The sequence below is a fragment of the Mobula birostris genome, chromosome 22 (genome assembly GCF_030028105.1).
Source record: "Mobula birostris isolate sMobBir1 chromosome 22, sMobBir1.hap1, whole genome shotgun sequence".
NCBI lineage: Eukaryota > Metazoa > Chordata > Chondrichthyes > Myliobatiformes > Myliobatidae > Mobula > Mobula birostris.
The window spans coordinates 26,550,424-26,567,017 of NC_092391.1; the positions used below are offsets into that span (position 1 = coordinate 26,550,424).

Sequence of the window (16,594 nt, forward strand, 5' to 3'; positions counted from 1 at the left end):
CACAAGTTATAAATTATTTCAATCATTCCAGTATATTATACAAAAACTTAAATAGACATCTCAATGTTAAAAATATAGTTTCTTCAAACCCAGTTTAGTAAGGAAGAACTAACAAATCCATTATCTTCTAATTCTATACTACAAGGCAAATAGTTCATAGTTCCCTCTCAGAGGTGGCCCCCACCCCAAGCCTGCTATATCTATTATCACCTGAGCACAGAGTAAACAACTCTTTCAACCTCACCCCACCCCCACTTCCTCTTGAAACACCTTGAATATGTGAACATCTTTTATCCATGCTTTATCTTTGCAGCAAAATAACACATTTACACTCTGTCCCAGTACCAAAATAGTTCTGATCCAAGTTCCAAAATGTTCCACTGCTTCCTCCATGATGTGTCTGCAGCCCTTAACACAAATTGCATAATTCTCTTCCAATCATCTAGACCAGACCAAACTCATCTGGTTCCATTCTTATTCATTCTGTGGTGGCTAGAGTTTGCAATCTTTTCCCATCATACTCTCATGCAATTACCTTTAAGATTCCTCTAAGCTCTTGTTTCTCACAGTGAGGTTGCCCTTCAGCAGCAACATCTGAAAACACAACTTCTGTTTCTACAAACCCTAATAATACTTTGATTTACCTCACCATGTCTTATTACTTAAACTGTTAGTGTGCTTCTCCATATACTTAGCACTGGATAATCAGAAATTTATCCTATCTAATACTAGCAGTATTAAATCCCAATACAAACTGTTCACCAGCCACCAATTCCATCCTCTTCCAAGCAACACTCTGATGCTAAATCAAAATGTTTGTAAACTTGCTTACATCCATTCAATCATTAAGATATCCATATCAGTAAAATTAGCTGACTTTGTTTGGTTTAGTGTAATTGTTGCTGTAAACTTTCTTTATGTCCTGTTGCCTGAGTGCTCCCAATTTTACTTGTATGACTTCAACTGTCAACACTCAAAGCTCTGAATTCTATCCCTAAACTTCTCTCTTTCCTCTTCTAAGATACTCCTTAAAATTAGAATTTGGATTAAACTGTGGGTTTCTGCACCAAGGTGCCCTGGTGTTAAAGTATCAAGTCATAACAATTCATTGAAATAATCTGGTTGATTTAGAGTATATACCAAAAACACACACAAATACAAGATTGTTGTTGTCATTCCTTGTATGAAAACACTTATTTACCACAAGCATGCTGGGTTAAAAGTGTCTTAAGTTACACAGACGTATTTCAAAGAATATTCTTGTAAATTTTCAGTTTAGAAAATCAATGGCAATCTAAATTATCTATTATGGGAAGGATAGGAAAATCCTTTTACTTTAATGGGAAGCCCAGAATATGGGTATAACCTTAAAATGAAAGCAGGGTAATTCAGATTTAAAATCAAAAAACAATCTTCATATTGACAATAGAATTCTTCTGTTCCCTAATAAAGCTCCTAAGACAGCGCTCCAATTGGACATCTCAAAACTGAGATGTTTGCGAAGTAACTGTATTTAGTGATAGGGAATCAAGGCAGGTAAACTAATTTAAGACAATGTTTTAAATGCCTAGCAGCAAGGGGTTGAAGGTATTTGCACAATGCTGGATAATCACCTTTATAATAGTTTTATTTGACTGTGCAGCCATGTTCCTGCCGGGATCACTAAGTTTAGAGCAGGAGTGAAGGTTATTCTGGGCTAATCCTTCCACCACTGCCACTGGCAGCTGAAGTGGGTGAGTCACCAATGGTACACTGGTGCTGCTGCAGCCAGGGATCAATGTTTGAGAGCTTTCTGATAAATGCAAACACTGAACTTTTGAAAAGTAGGAGAAACTTTAAACGAAGAGGATCATCATAGTTTACACTACACTGCATGAGGTAGTGGATTGAGTGAAGAACAGGGAAAAAGTGAACTGCAAGAAGTTAGGTGAAGGGCAAGGGGCCTGCACCTCCATAATTTAAAAAACTGCATTTAAAACACAAACTTTAAAAGTGTTGGGGGCAGTTTTTTCCTGAGAGGATGATAAACAGAATTTATAATCTACTCACTAATGTTGTAGGTGGATAAAAAAAATGTTTACATCATTCTTTTCATTTGATACACATAAGGTATTGTAGGTAAAATGAACACATGGGATCCAACTAAACAAAAGAAGACATTCAGGAACAATTCAAGCATAAAACAGGCCTTTTCTGGAGTCGTGCATTTGCAGCTTTACTCTGTACCATGGGCAGTGGAGATCGATCAGGCCCAAAGTATCATGTTAATAAATACTTTGCAGGTAATGTTCATACTGCAGTGGGTGGAGCTAAATGAAGTTAACGACATCAGCTAGGATCTTCCATTTTGTAGTAAGGTGGTAGCTCACAGATTTTGTCAATGGACTTCAGTAGATCAGCTGCTAGGCGTAACGTTTCTGCTCCAGACATGATCCGCCTAAAAGTAAAAGGGATAAAAACAGACATATGAAGGCACAGTGTGCAAGCTTGGCAAATTTTACATTGTTAATAATATTGATTTTCTATGAGCTGCATTGATATAAATCTTAGAAAAAGTCTTTGTAACATTGATTTTTTATTTGAATCTGCACAACACTCCAATTCTGAAAAAAAGCCTAAGAAAATGCAGGAAACATTCATCAGATCAGGAGGAGAAGAGAAACTGGGTTATCTCTTCACGTTGAAGGCCTTTATGCGATCCTCCTCGCCTAGGGTGAATCTGTTCACTCCTCAAGTTAATAAGTCATAATTAGGTGCGGCGAGGTCAGAGGCCAAAAAGGCCTCTCCTAACTGTATAACTGGGCATACCTTGACCTATAGCGTTCAGGGCCAGATTGATTTTGTTCCTTAATGGCAAAGTTAAGATTTCATCTCCAGAATATTCCTGTGGTCTGAACATGGGAGGATGGAGATGATAAGAGTTAGTAAACTCAAGGAGACACTTTGTTGAGAAATGGATGAAATATGTGTGTCTGAGAAATTAGTAAAGTTATAAAAGATTTTGGATAGGATACAAAATGAACAAAGGTGCTTCTCTTTCCTAATCCCTGATCCCCTTCACTCCAAATCTTTCCCTTTCCTCCAGTGTCTCCAATATTTCTTTTTTTCTGAAGCATTTGCTGTCTTCTTAGGAAGAGCAAGCTGTCAGATGCATACTTCACTGAGGTCTCAGCTTCATGTGCAGTCTTCACTAAATAGTCCGAAGCGAGTCGGGCACTATTTTTTGCTGAAATTAGAGCAGCAGTATCTTGAGATCGAAGCCTTTCATTTTCAGACTTGCATTGTTGTAGTTCAGCCTGTCACAATGAAACAAAGGCACGTCATGATCCACATACAGAGTAGAGTGAAGGTGGGATGGGAAGTGACAAGGAGAAAGAGATAAGTGAGAAAAAAAAGGGTTGAATGGGAGAGGAGAGAGAGAAATAGCAAGAGGAGAGACAATTATAAAATAAACACTCTACCTGTACAAGTGTAAGTTCTTGCCTCAGCTTAGTCACCGTGTTCTCCGCTTTCACCGCCCGTTTCTGAAATAAATTAATAAATGCAAAGACTTGGTACCAACCCACTTACTTCAGTGCTGTTTTTTCCCTTACAAATGTATTTAACAAACAATCTGAAAAACGCATCAGCGAATGGGAATGTGAACTGGGAATAGTTACAATTTCCATCCAGGATCGGAGCCCCATCCAACCCTGAGCTGGAAGTACGTGCTGCCACATTGTCCAGGCCAAACTCCCAGCCACAATAACGAGATAAATTCTCTCTACTGGCTTTTGAAACCAGAAGTGCAACTGAGGCTGGAAAATTCAACTGGGTTTCCACTGTACTAGCAGGGACAGTGTTGAGTGGGTCCTGCCCTCTCCCGCAGAGACCTGTTCTCACCGTCATCAGTTGCAGGTTCTCTTCTACTTGCTGAACCATTGCTTCTAATGCTCGTGCTTCCTTTTCCTCTTTAATTTTCCTTCTGTCCAGTTCTTCTTCCAATGTCCTAGTCCTAGGGAAATGGCCAGTGAACGTTTAGTGTTACAGCATATCAGGAGTTGTTTCATCAATGTCTCTATTTGTAATTCTCCAGAACAGCAATGCAAAATGTCCCTTTTCATACACCACCTATTTTTCCTCACTACTTTGATGAGGCACATGGTCTTCTAACACCAATCATCATCTTGATATTAGTGATTTAATTATGATATCTTTTGTTTTACAGCTGAAGCACTACAGAGCTTTACTCATGAGGTCAAGGATAAATCTGAACCTGAGCTGCAGAGGTGAAAGGTCAGTGTCCAAGCCCTTCCGTCCAATCTGTAACAGTTCAAGGAAGGGAAGAGGAATACAATAGTGTTGAAGTTAAATTGAAGCTAAATATGCAAAATTTGATCCCAGAATCTAGCTACTGTTGATTGGCCCAAAAAAAATCCCAATTTCACTGGAAAAGCTGGCCAACTGTCACCATTTTGACTCTGTTCAGGTAAACAATGTCGATTTGAACTATATGTACTGAGTTCATTCAAGAGCTGGAAAGTAGCTTTTCAATAAAATTGAGAAGACAAAGAAAACAGAAACAGCCGATTGTTGCTGGTAGTAGTGCATTTCCTATTCATACTGCCTTTCCTTTTGATCTTTACAAAACTACTACACTACATGCTTCATACCTCTTTATGTGGTTTTTTGCCAGTTGCTTTGCTTCTTTAGTTTGTCTCCGTAAAAGAGCATTTTCTTCTTTCAGCTAAAAGAGAAATGAGGATTATTTCCAATAAATTTCAGCTACTGGTACCTCTGCTGATGTCTCCACCTCTGCTACTGCCAGACTCAATCATTTCAGTGCAAACTTGGAAAGTTTTGCATCTTCTACCCACCTCATCCAGAAGTATGCTGCCTGTGTCCTAACTCACACCCAATCCTGTTTATTCATCCTCCATTTTGTTTGCTGAGATACGGTACCTCCTTGTCCAGCCACATTTCAATTTATAGTTCTCAACCTCAAGTTGAAATCCCTAGATACCTTTACTATTCAATATCCCTAAAGTCTCCTCTACTCCTAGAACATCATCCTCAGTCTCCAATCCTCTAGCTAAACAGTGGTGTCAAGAAAACAACCTTTCCCTCAATGTTGCAAAAACAAAGGAGCTGGTTGTGGATTACAGGAGGAATGGAGACAGGCTGGCCCTTACTTACATCAATAGATCTGGGGTTGGAAGGGTGAACAGCTTTTTGGCATAAACATCACCGAGGATCTCATGTGGTCTGTACATAACTGGCTGTGTGGTGAAAAACGCACGACAGCGCCTTCTTCAGATGGTTGAAGAAGTTTGGTGTGGGCCCCCAAATCCTAAGAATTTTCTACAGGGGCACAATTGAGAGCATCCTGACTGGCTGCATCACTGCCTGGTATGGGAACTGTACCTCCCTCAATCGCAGGACTCTGCAGAGAGTGGTGCGGACAGCTAGCGCATCTGCAAATGTGAACTTCCCACTATTCAGGTCATTTACAAGGACAGGTGTGTAAAAAGGGCACAAAGGATCATTGGGGACCTGAGTCACCCCAACCACAAACTGTTGCAGCTGCTACCATCCGGGAAACGGTACCGCAGCATAAAAGCCAGGACCAACAGACTCCAGGACAGCTTCTTCCACCAGGCGACCAGACTGATTAACTCATGCTGACGCAACTGTATTTCTATGTTATATTGATTGTCCTGTTGTACATACTATTTGTAATAAATTACTATATATCGCACATTGCACATTTAGACGGAGATGTAACATAAAGATTTTTACTCCTCATGTATATGCGAAAGTAATAAAGTCAATTCAATTCATTCATACAATACACTAAATGAACATTAAAATTCCCCTAGAAACATCTCTACCCCTTTTACAACCAATCCAGTGTATCCCAATGCTTTAATCTTTCATTATCCCTGCAATATTTTTGAAAGATTTATCCAATTCCTATTACAGGTGTTCATTGACTGATGAACATTCAATTTATGAATTTTCACTCTAATGCCGTTGACTCTTCACTTATGAAGCTTGTCTTGCAGTAACAAAAAGCTCATCAATGCTCTGTTAAGTATTTTCTGACTTTGTCAGTGTGTCTGCGCTCTGCTTTTTATCTGAATCCATCAGCATTTATTTAGAAAGACCTTTGTCAGAGCAGTGTAGCAGTTAGGGCGACGCTATTACAGCTCAGCGCATCGGGGTTCAGAGTTCAATTCTGGTTCCCTCTGTAAGTAAGTTTGCATATTCCTTCCCGCGTGTGCATAGTTTTCCTCCAGGTACTCTGGTTTCCTCCCACAGTCCAAAGACATGCCGGTTAGTAGGTTAATTGGTGGTTGTAAATTGCCCCATGATTAAGTGAGGATTAGATTGGTGAGTTGCTGGGCGTCACAGCTCAGTGGGCCGGAAAGGCCTATTCCACGGTGAAACTCAAAAAGACGACTCTGAGAGTCATGACAAGCTGTAAATAGAAGCTAGACATAATAGGTAGAATTGAAAATCAAGTATTTAGTGCACATCAGCCAGTCAGTTAACTTGCAGTATCAGTAGTGTGAACAATCCTTAAAAATGCAGACAAAATAAATGTTAGTGCCCAAATATTAACCCTTGAAGTATAGTGGATTCTGGTTAATTGGGACACATAGGCACCAGTACATTTTGGCCCAACTAAGTGAGAAATAAGCAGTAAAATAATTCAATCTTTAAGATAATGTCTTTTTTGAGACATTGTAAGTGTTGTTACTTCAATGTACTCATGTTATTTTTCCTGTATAATATAACAATAAGAAGATTTCAAAAGAAAGAAAGATAATTCAGAACTGTATTGCTCACTGCAGACTCAAGCATTTAGACTTGGTGATGCCAGAAAAGATTTCACTACTTCAAAAAGTTAGGAACTAAAAATGTGAAGATATCAACAATCATCTGGAACTGCAATTGGAGATTCGGGGGATGCAATTGTAGTAAGAATCCTAAAATGCTAGCCAGAGAGAACAAGGAACAATTGCTGGGATCAAATGTGTGATGTGCGGGGGAAGGGTGACCTGGGTGCTAGGTGACCAAAGTACTGTCTCTGCAGACCTGAGCCTGTAGTGCCCGAGGCAATAGTCACGTGATAGGTCCACTGGACAAAGGATCGACTCAGGTAGGGGTGGAGAGAAGTGACCAGGGTATAAAAAAATGAGCACACTGATGGCGAGGTCTCTTGGATATCGGCTCACCACAGGTTAAGTTTCTCTACTTTCACGGAAGGCTGAGAAAAGTCCATCTCCCACCCCCCATCCTCACCGCATTCTACAGAGGATGTATCGAGAGCATCCTGGGCAGCTGCATCACGGCCTGGTTCGGGAATTGCACCGCCTCGGATTGCAAAGACCCTGCAGTGGATAGTGGGGTCAGTTGAGAAAATCATCAGGGTCTCTCTTCCCGCTATTACAGACATTTACACCACACGCTGCACCCGCAAAGCTAACAGTATTATGAAGGACCCCACACACTCCTCACACAAACTCTTCTCCCTCCTGCCATCTGGAAAAAGGTACTGAAGCATTCGGGCTCTCACGACCAGACTGTGCAACAGTTTCTTCCCCCAAGCCATCAGACTCCTCAATACTCAGAGCCTAGACTGACATCTACATTATTTATTATATTGTAATCTGTCCTCTACTGTGCCTATTGTCTTGTTTATTATTTATTGTACTGCCCTGCACTGTTTTGTGCACTTTATGTAGTCCTGTGCAGGTCTGTAGTCTAGTGTAGTTTTTATGTTGTTTTACATGATCTAGTGTAGCCTTGTGCTGTCTCACATAGTCTAGTGTAGTTTTGTGTTGTTTCATGTAGCACCATGGTCCTGGAGGAACGTTGTTTCGTTTTTACTGTGTACAATTAAGCAGCTTATGGTCAAAATGACAATAAACTTACTTGACTGGACTTGAAGTTGTGACTGGCACTGTGGACCGATTGGAACAGGCTCAGACGTGCTTCCGAGATAAGTACCACTTGGTGCAACTTGCAATAAAGTGTGTTGTGTGCAGCAAGACTTATTTCTATCGGATCTACAAACAGTCCTTAACTCTTGGCACAACAGCGATCATCAATATCATTGTATGAAGGCAGTCCATTATTTGCACCAGGTGTCAGAGCTGATTTTGTTCATTTACAGTCAATCAAAAGAACACGGCAACATAAATTACTCCATCAATAACTATAAGGAACTAATACACAGTTTTATAGGACTGTAGTAGTATTGGTAGTGTTCTGATTTGCTCTGTATTTCATTTAAATACTTAATTTATTACTCAGTTAAATGGTAGTTTGTCCTTTTTTTGCCTTTTCAACTACTTCCCTGAAACTTTGGCAAATTGGGACGAACACCAAGTATCAGTGACAAGAGTCAGTGCTTTTTGAACAGAACCACAGGAAACTCATGCTATTTAAAAACTATTCGCTCTAAGCACAGTGTAGTATCTAAAAGCCACACAAACACACTTAACTGATGCTAGTTAGAAACTGTTCGGCAACACCTCCTGCCCCAATTAAGCAGCACAGCGTCCCAAAATAAACAAAGAGCGTCCTGGATATTTTCTCGATTGATTTTTGATCTTTAAGGGTTATCCCAAATAAGTGGCCCCCCTAAATAACCGATCGCTCAATTAACCGGGTCTTTGATTCTTGAGCTCCAGAACTCAATTAGAAACTAATGGAAAACTCAGAGTAAAACTAATGGGAAATGGCTTTTAATTTACAAAATTTCACTGAATGAAACACTCTAACTACAAAACAAGGAATATCTGTTCTACTAACCCTAATTGGCAGTACGCTTTAACCATTCCCTGTAAGAAAAAAAACCCCTTCCATCCCCTCAACACTTCTCACCCATCACTTCAAATCTTTTCCACTCAGCCATTTCTTTGTATTGTGAATTGTTTCTTTAAGGCCTTCTTTGCTCTAAGCAGAGCGCACCCAGCTTTTCCCATCCATCCAGGTAATTGTATTCCTCATTCTTGGAACCTGCTAGCAAATTTCCTCTGTACTTCTCCAAAGCTCTCACGGCCTTCTTAAATTGGTGCTTTAATGAGACCCAAGGTGAGGGGGTGGGGTGGTGTTGGGGGAACCAGTATTTTGTAAGGATTTGACCTTACCTTCTCATTGCTTAGTAACTGACTTTGATAGAGAACCTCCCCGACCAAGTCAAAGTGATCCTTTGGAGGGTCATGGCTATCGCAAGAGGGGTCCATTTGTGAGGCTGCGTTCCCTTTGCAATGATCCTCTTCTTCCTCCTCCTGGTCGTCGTCCACTTGCCACTCGGATGGTGCATACTGGGCACTGTCATGATGCAACAGGTCAGCAGGGCTCAGTGCAAGTGGGGTGTTGGACATCTCGTGGAGAAAGTTAGAGAAACCACACTCATGAGCAGCCTCAATAACGGCAGGCTGGTACGTTTCACTCCAGTCGTCGTCCTCTTCATCCAGTGAAGGACTGTTGGGCATCGGATCTGGGAGGTAACTCTCTGGAAAACTCAGCTTCAAGTTCAATTCTTCGGCTGCGGACAGATCGTCTTCAAAGGCAATTCCGAGGGAGTCCTGTGGTGGAAGGTTTGTGTGAGGAAAGGCAGGGGACAGTGGGTGTGGGAGGAGGGAGGAGTTGGTAGAAATCGAACGGGTAAGAAATACATTGTTAGTGGAACTGCTAGGAAACAGAATGGCTGCATGCATGGTGCCATTAAAGTAACAGAATATACAACTGAGGAGTATACAAATTAGTTGTGTATATTGTTTAAGGAAACTAGGGGAATGATTGGTCTTGTAGCTCAGTTTAACAAGACAGCCATTGCAGAATGAAAGTCATTTTAATGATCATAGGAAAGTGAATGAGAATCAAGCCCTGCAGCAGCATACACAACACTTATCTGGCATGCATTAGCTATTTGAGAGAATTATCTAATTTCCTCCTTTCCCTTACTCTTTCCCATAACCCTTGAAATATTTTTCTTCAAATATTTATGACATTTCATTTCTTTCTTTCAAATCTCCTTGTCCAAACCCTTTGAAAGCTGTTCTGTAAACTACCAATTTTCATTATTCTCCCACCGATGGTCTTGCTGTCAGCTGCCTAGGCCCCAAGACCTGAAACTTCCTTTCTAACATATGCTACCAACCTCTAAAAGAACTGATACCATCTCAAAGCTTTAGACTGATTGAGCAAGTGGACAAAAACATGGCGGATAAGTATACAATATTTCATTGTGAAATTACGGTAGGGAAAAAAACTGAAAGGAAATGTATTATTTAAATGGAATTAGAGTGGTAAGTGTTGATGTAGAAAGAGATTTGAATGTCCTTGTACTTCAGTCACTGGAAACAAACATGATATTGCAACAAGCAGTTGAAGAGAGTAAATATCCACCTCGCAGACAATCAACACTGGCGCACCACAGGGATGTGTGCTTAGCCACACAGCTACACCCGTGACTGTGTGGCTAGGAACAGTTTAAATGCCATCGATATATTTGCTGACAAACAGCTATTGTTGGCAGAATTTCAGATGGTGCTGAGAAGGCATACAGGAGTGAGATATATCAGCTGGTTGAGTGGTGTCGCAGCAACAACCTAGCACTCAATGTCAGTTAGACCAAAGAATTGATTGTGGACTTCAGAAAGGGTAAGATGAGGGAACACACACCTGTCCTCACAGAGGGATCAGAAATGTCAAGTTCCTGGATGTCAACATCTCTGAGGATTTATCCTGGGCCCAAAATATCAACACAGCTACAAAAAAGGCACAACAGCAGTTATATTTCATTAGGACTTTGAGGAGATTTGGTATGTCACGAAAAACACTCACAAATTTCTACAGATGCGTTCTAACTGGCTGCGTCACCATCTGGTATGGGGGGGATTATTGCACAGGATCAAAAGAATTTGCAGAAAGTTGTGATTTTAGTCAGTTCCATCATGGGTACTAGCCTCCACAGTATCCAGGTCAAGGAGCAATGCCTCAAAAACACCATCATTAAGGACATGCCCTGTTCACATTTTCTACCAGCAGGAAGGAGGTACAGGAGCCTGAAGGCACACACTTAGTGATTCAGGAACAACTTCTTCCCTTTTGTCATTTGATTTCTGAATGGACATTGAACCCATGAACACTAACCCACTACTTTTTAAAAAAAAATTTCATAACATATGCCAGTGATATTAAACCTCATTCTGAAAGCATGTTGGCCTTCAGTGAGTTTTGGTCTCCTTATCTTAGAGTAAATAACATTTTACCATTTGAGAGATTGGAGCAAAGATTCATCAGACCGATTCCAGGGATGCCAGAACTGCTATATTAGAGAGTAAATCAACCACTGTATGCATTCACTGGAACTTCAAAAAGGGATCAACTTAGAAAATTCTGACAGGGTCTGATAAGCTGATATGGGGAAGTAATATTTCCGTTGACTGCGATCTAGAATGAGGGTTCTCGTCTCAGGTTACAGAAACTGAAATAAGAAGCGAGGTAAGTTAAATAAGGAGATAGGTGATTTTCTAGACACAAAAGATATATGGTGTAGGGGTAGAGTGGGAAACTCTATTAAGTGGTGGAGTAAGCTTGCATGAGCTGATCCTATGATTCCAAGTAAATCTTTTCCAAAAGTGGAAGTTCTCTACTAATCCAGATTGTTGCTATGAGAATAAGAGTTGTACACACCTTCAGCTGTTGGTGCGTCTGCTTTTTCACCTCTCCCCCTTTAGTTGTTGACCGACTTTTAATCTTGATAAATTCCTTAAAGGAAAAGGGGTTTGTTTCTTCATCATCCTTTTCCTTTTCACCTGGAAGAGGCAGGCAAAAGCAAAAGAGAATTAAATGGCACAGTTCAATTAATGTTCAGTAACACTGAATAAACTGGTCTTGATCAGAGGAATGCCAAATTACTAAATTTGTTTTTTGTGACTCCCGGGAGGGGAAAATATTATCAACCTGTTTTCCTGCACTAGTGCTTATACTGGGATGCATCTGATGGAGACTGGAAAGCTTGTCCCATCCCCAAAACTAAGCAGTCCAGTGATATTTATGACAGCATCAGGGGAAATGATGGGGCAGAAAATTGCTTGGCTGATGGTCAAGCAGTTTCCTGGCCCCTCATTTCCCCAGATACCACACAGAAGAATGGATTTCTGGCCATTAAATGAATCAAGAGACATGGGCTAGGAGAGGAAAATGGTGCTGAGATAGAAGCTCAGCCACGATCATGTCGAAGATCTTTGAGAGGCCAAAAGGCCTCTGTATGTTTTCATAGTCAGGATTATTCCTGATAGCTTCAGTCACCTGAACTTGCACTTTCTCCTATGCCCACTTGTAAAGGCTTTAGTATATAACTCAAACCAACATTCCCAGCAGAGAGCTGTGGATATACTGCACCATGAGGGGGACATTGATATACCATCTGCCTCTCAAATGGACATCAAAGAACCTACACCACCATTACAAGGTGCAGAGATGTCCCATTTCCTCAGGCAATATTCATCCTCTACTAATACCCAGAACAAAACAACAAGAACATTATCTCAAATGTTGCTTGTGGTATTTTTGTATCAGAGTCAATACGTTGGTAGCCATTTGAGGAATTTGTATAAAAACTGATTGAATCCCATGGGATGAGGTGTTATTGGAGGTACATTTCTTGGAAGAATGACATATAAAGCATTCTAATAAAGGACCACTGATTTGTATTGTTAACACTGTTTCTCTCCACCAAAAGAGTACTTCCAGTATTTTCAGCATAAAAAGCTGACACACTCTTGAGAAAACCAGGAACTTCCAGTTAACTCAATGGGCAAATATCTAGCTAATTGACTACAATGTGGGAAGTTAAGAAACTCTCTATTTTAGCAGAAAGAAATAAAAAGCAGTGGCTAAAAATCAAGGAATTGCAGAGATCTAACATGCAGCAGGGTCTGGATGTCCTTCCCGAAATGATCTTTTCTTGTACTAGAATTGGTCTATAAAACAAAGGAGACCACATACAGAATACAGTGTACAGTACTGACGTTTTTATACAAGGAAGTATGTTAAATCATTGAAAGTAGTTGAGTGAAGGCTTATTGGGCAGGTATCCTGGGTTGTTTTGTGATGAGAGACTGGAACCTGTAAGAGTGAGAGACGACTTGGTTGAAATGTACTTAATCTTTGGAACTTTAACAGGATTACTACAACAAGAGTGATTGTTTAAACAGTAAGGGGTCACTCATTTAAGACAGAGTTTTTATTCTCACGGGGATTATGACCATTTGGAACTGTGGATGCAGAATATCTGTGTATTTTAAGACAAAGGTAACTTGATTCTAGATAAGCAAGGGTGGGGGGGTTGAAAGTGGGTCAACAAGAATGAAGAGGCAAGAATAGATTGACCACTATTCTCGTTTAAAATCGCTGTGCAAAGGGCTCGAACCTCCGGAGACAACTCTACGGTGATTCCAATCCCGCCACCATTCAAACGGCTGCAGCTTAACTCCACTGAAGGGAGGCGGCAGCTGCCTTCTATCGGATCGCGGGTTACCTCACCTCGCTCTCCCCGGGAGCTCATCCTCACCGCGGTCAGCAGGCCGTTGTCAAGGGCCAGTTGACCCGGATCTCGTTCTTGTCGGGGTAAGTGGCCGGAAGTTCACAGGCAGCCAAGATGGCGGCGCGCATGACGAGGCTGAGGTCGTGGACTCAACTCCGCAGGTAAAGAGCACGGAGACGCGGTGGATGCGCCTCGGGATCTCGTTCCTGGTACGCTCTGTGTTTGTGTTGCGTGTCGGAGGGTAACGCTTAGCTCTCTGTGCCGCAGGTGTGGCCTCGCCGGCAGCAGGCGGTACAGCAGCGCCGGATATCCCGGGATCCCGCTCTCCACGCCGTTGCCCAATGTCCCCAAACCGAACTACGCCACGGCTGGTGACCACGACAAGCATGAAACGCGCATCACGGTGCTGGAAAACGGATTGCGGGTGGCCTCGCAGGACAAGTTCGGCCAGTTCTGCACAGTTGGTGGTGAGTGCAAGAGGCTAGCAGTTTCAGTGCTGGCCAATACTCATTCTTCAACCCACATCATAAGCACACAAATCAGTTTATCTGATCCTTATTACAGTGCTGTAGGCGCGATGTTGTTTTCGATATGCTGCTCCCCTCCCCCGTTTCTGAAGTATCTACGGTAGTTGTTTTGAGACCAGAGTACTTTATTCGCTAAAGTCAACCTTACAATCTGATGTCCGTATCTTCTAGTTTCTGTTTTCATCCATAACTTTGTTTTGTGCTTCAATGATGTCAATGTCTCAGTAAGGTAACACAATCCAAAAATGTACAACTTGAATGAATAGACTTTCCCTTCATCCTTGCTTAAAATTCAAAGTAAATTTATTATCAATGTTAATATGTCATCATTGACAACCCTGAGGTTCATTTTCTTTTGAGTATACTCAATAATAACATTAGTAGAATCAGTGAGTGACTCCACAAACTTGGGTATTGAACCTGTGTGCAAAAGACAACAAACTGTGCAAATACAAACAAAGAAATAATATTAATAAATATCAAGAACATGAGTCCTTGAAAGTGAAGTAACATTTCAATGATGGGGCAAATGAAGTTATCCCCTGATGGTTGAGGGGTATTAACTGTTCCTGAACCAGGTAGTGTGAGTCCTGAGGCAGCAAGAAGAGTATGTCCTGGGTCGTTGAAGTCCCAGATGATGGATGCTGCTTTCCTGTAACTTTGCTTTGTGTAGATGTGCTCAGTGCTGGGGAGGGTTTACCCGTGATGGACTGGGCTGTATCCATACTTTTTGTAGGATTTTCCATTCAACGGCATTGGTGCTTCCATAATCGTGTCACTATAGTCTCCACTGCCCATCAATACAAGTTTGTCAAAGTTTTGGATGTCATGCCAAATCTTCGCAAGCTCCTAAAGAAGTAGGGGTGCTGTCATGCTTTCTTCGTAATCGCACTTGCCTGCTGGGCCCAGGACGGGTCCTCCATAGTAATAACGCCAAGGCATTTAAAATCGCTGACCCTTTCCACCTCTGGCCCTCTGAGGACTGGTTCATGGGCCTCTGATTGCCTCCTCCTGAAGTCCAGTAGGCTCATTATTGTGAGGCTGTATATCCAAGTTTAGATGCTCAGCACCTATCCTATCAGTCCTTGAGGACCATGCATGTCCCTTCGAGAACACCTCTTATTCTATTGAAATACACTGAGTAAAGGTAAATGTTGGTCAGTCTCATCCAATAACACAACCCAGTCATCCCAGAATCATCCAGCTGCGCTAATTGCGTGGTCATATATTCATAGTAAAAAGCAGAAAACCACTGACACCAGAAATCTGAAATAAAAGTAGAAAATGCTCGGGATTCTAAGCAGGCTAGGCAAGATTTGTGGGGAAAACATGATAAAGCTTCATTGATTTGAAACATTAACTCTGATTCTCACCACAAATATGGCCTGAGTATCTCCATTTTCTGGTTTAAATTCATATTAAGTTCGCAATCCCAGAATGCAAATCAGTCAACCCTTGTCAAACCTCGTAAAATCACAGCAAGGCTTGATTCCTTTTGAACACCAACTTTTAGTAGTTTCTCACCATCTAAAAAGAATTGTTTATTTGTGTTTCATACTAATGTGAAACCCCCTTTTTTATATAACATTATTTATCTGCCATTCCTTTACCCACATACTAATTGGTCTGTAACCCTTTACAGATTCTACACAGGCCGCTTTCCAATCAGATTTTGTGTTATAAACAAACTACGTGGAAAATAGTTGTGCCCGGCAAAAAGATTAATGCCAGGACCTACTCATTATGACTATTGAACTGCTTCACAGTTTAATGCTGCAAGCTGCCCTCTGTGTTCTAGTGGATGCCTTTTGAATTGCTAATTGCTTGCTGTCCATACTAGTGCACTATGATTTATAACAGGGACACATTGGTCCATCTAAAGATCAAAAAATACCTGTAGCTTTTTAAAAAAAAAGTCAGATTTTGTATTTTCTTTGCTGAGTGATTGATTTCACATTTCTTTACATTGTTCTTCATTGACCATATTCTTTATGAGCTGCCTGTCTTCCTAGTCTCTGCATTTCCACGTAGCTTGCTTTCACATTTAGCTGTACATCATCAACAAACTCGGGTTTATCGTCTCCTGGTGCTTTTCCAAAAGTATTTGTACAGAATGCACCATTTTCCTTAAATAAAAAAACTGCTGATACTAGAGATCCCTATTAAGAATGGGTGCTGGAAACACTAAACTGTCACGTGCCCAGAGGTTATATGAGGGTAATCTGAGATTTTTTATCTCCCAACAAGTGAAGAATGCTAAAAACCCAAGATCACGTGGAATGAAAAACAGAGTTTGTGCTTCAGATAAAATATTCTGCCTGTGCGGCTAACATTTATCGTACGCTTGGATGTTATTACTCTTTCCTCTTGTCCACCATATCAGCTACTTCAAAAACTGAGCAGAACTGTCACAACAACATCTGTTTCATAAATCCACTTTGATTTTACTGAACAAAGTTAGGATTTTCTCAGTGCCTTGTTGCTCAGATTATCGTGATTTCTTTACTGTTGAAGTCAG

The 16,594-nt window shown here is 41.1% G+C and overlaps 2 protein-coding genes across 2 annotated transcripts in view; one reads left to right on the forward strand and one right to left on the reverse strand.

Annotated features, from left to right (window-relative positions):
• Positions 1-13,614, reverse strand: entr1 (endosome associated trafficking regulator 1). Its single transcript, XM_072240424.1, has 8 exons — positions 13,549-13,614; positions 11,695-11,816; positions 9,141-9,581; positions 4,653-4,726; positions 3,883-3,994; positions 3,462-3,524; positions 3,157-3,296; positions 1-2,437 (listed from the first exon to the last, which is right to left on the reverse strand). The coding sequence occupies exons 1-8, from the start codon at positions 13,568-13,570 to the stop codon at positions 2,329-2,331; spliced, it is 1,083 nt and encodes a 360-aa protein (XP_072096525.1). The 5' UTR covers positions 13,571-13,614; the 3' UTR covers positions 1-2,328.
• The window catches only part of pmpca (peptidase, mitochondrial processing subunit alpha), a 24,877-nt gene continuing 21,895 nt past the window's right edge, over positions 13,613-16,594 (forward strand). The window contains exons 1-2 of the mRNA XM_072240423.1: positions 13,613-13,710; positions 13,817-14,016. Coding sequence (XP_072096524.1) covers positions 13,664-13,710; positions 13,817-14,016 — 247 coding nt within the window. The 5' untranslated portion in view covers positions 13,613-13,663. The remainder of the gene's footprint in view (positions 13,711-13,816; positions 14,017-16,594) is intronic.

Bases quoted from the DNA above. Each gene is read 5' to 3' on its own strand.
- entr1 (XM_072240424.1), bottom strand. From the start codon at position 13,570: ATGAGCTCCCGGGGAGAGCGAG. The intron at 11,817-13,548 runs GTGAGGTAACCC...TGCCTCTTCCAG, and splicing joins GAGCTCCCGGGGAGAGCGAG to GTGAAAAGGAAAAGGATGAT. The intron at 2,438-3,156 runs GTATGCATCTGA...TTTTACTTTTAG, and splicing joins GAAGCTGAGACCTCAGTGAA to GCGGATCATGTCTGGAGCAG.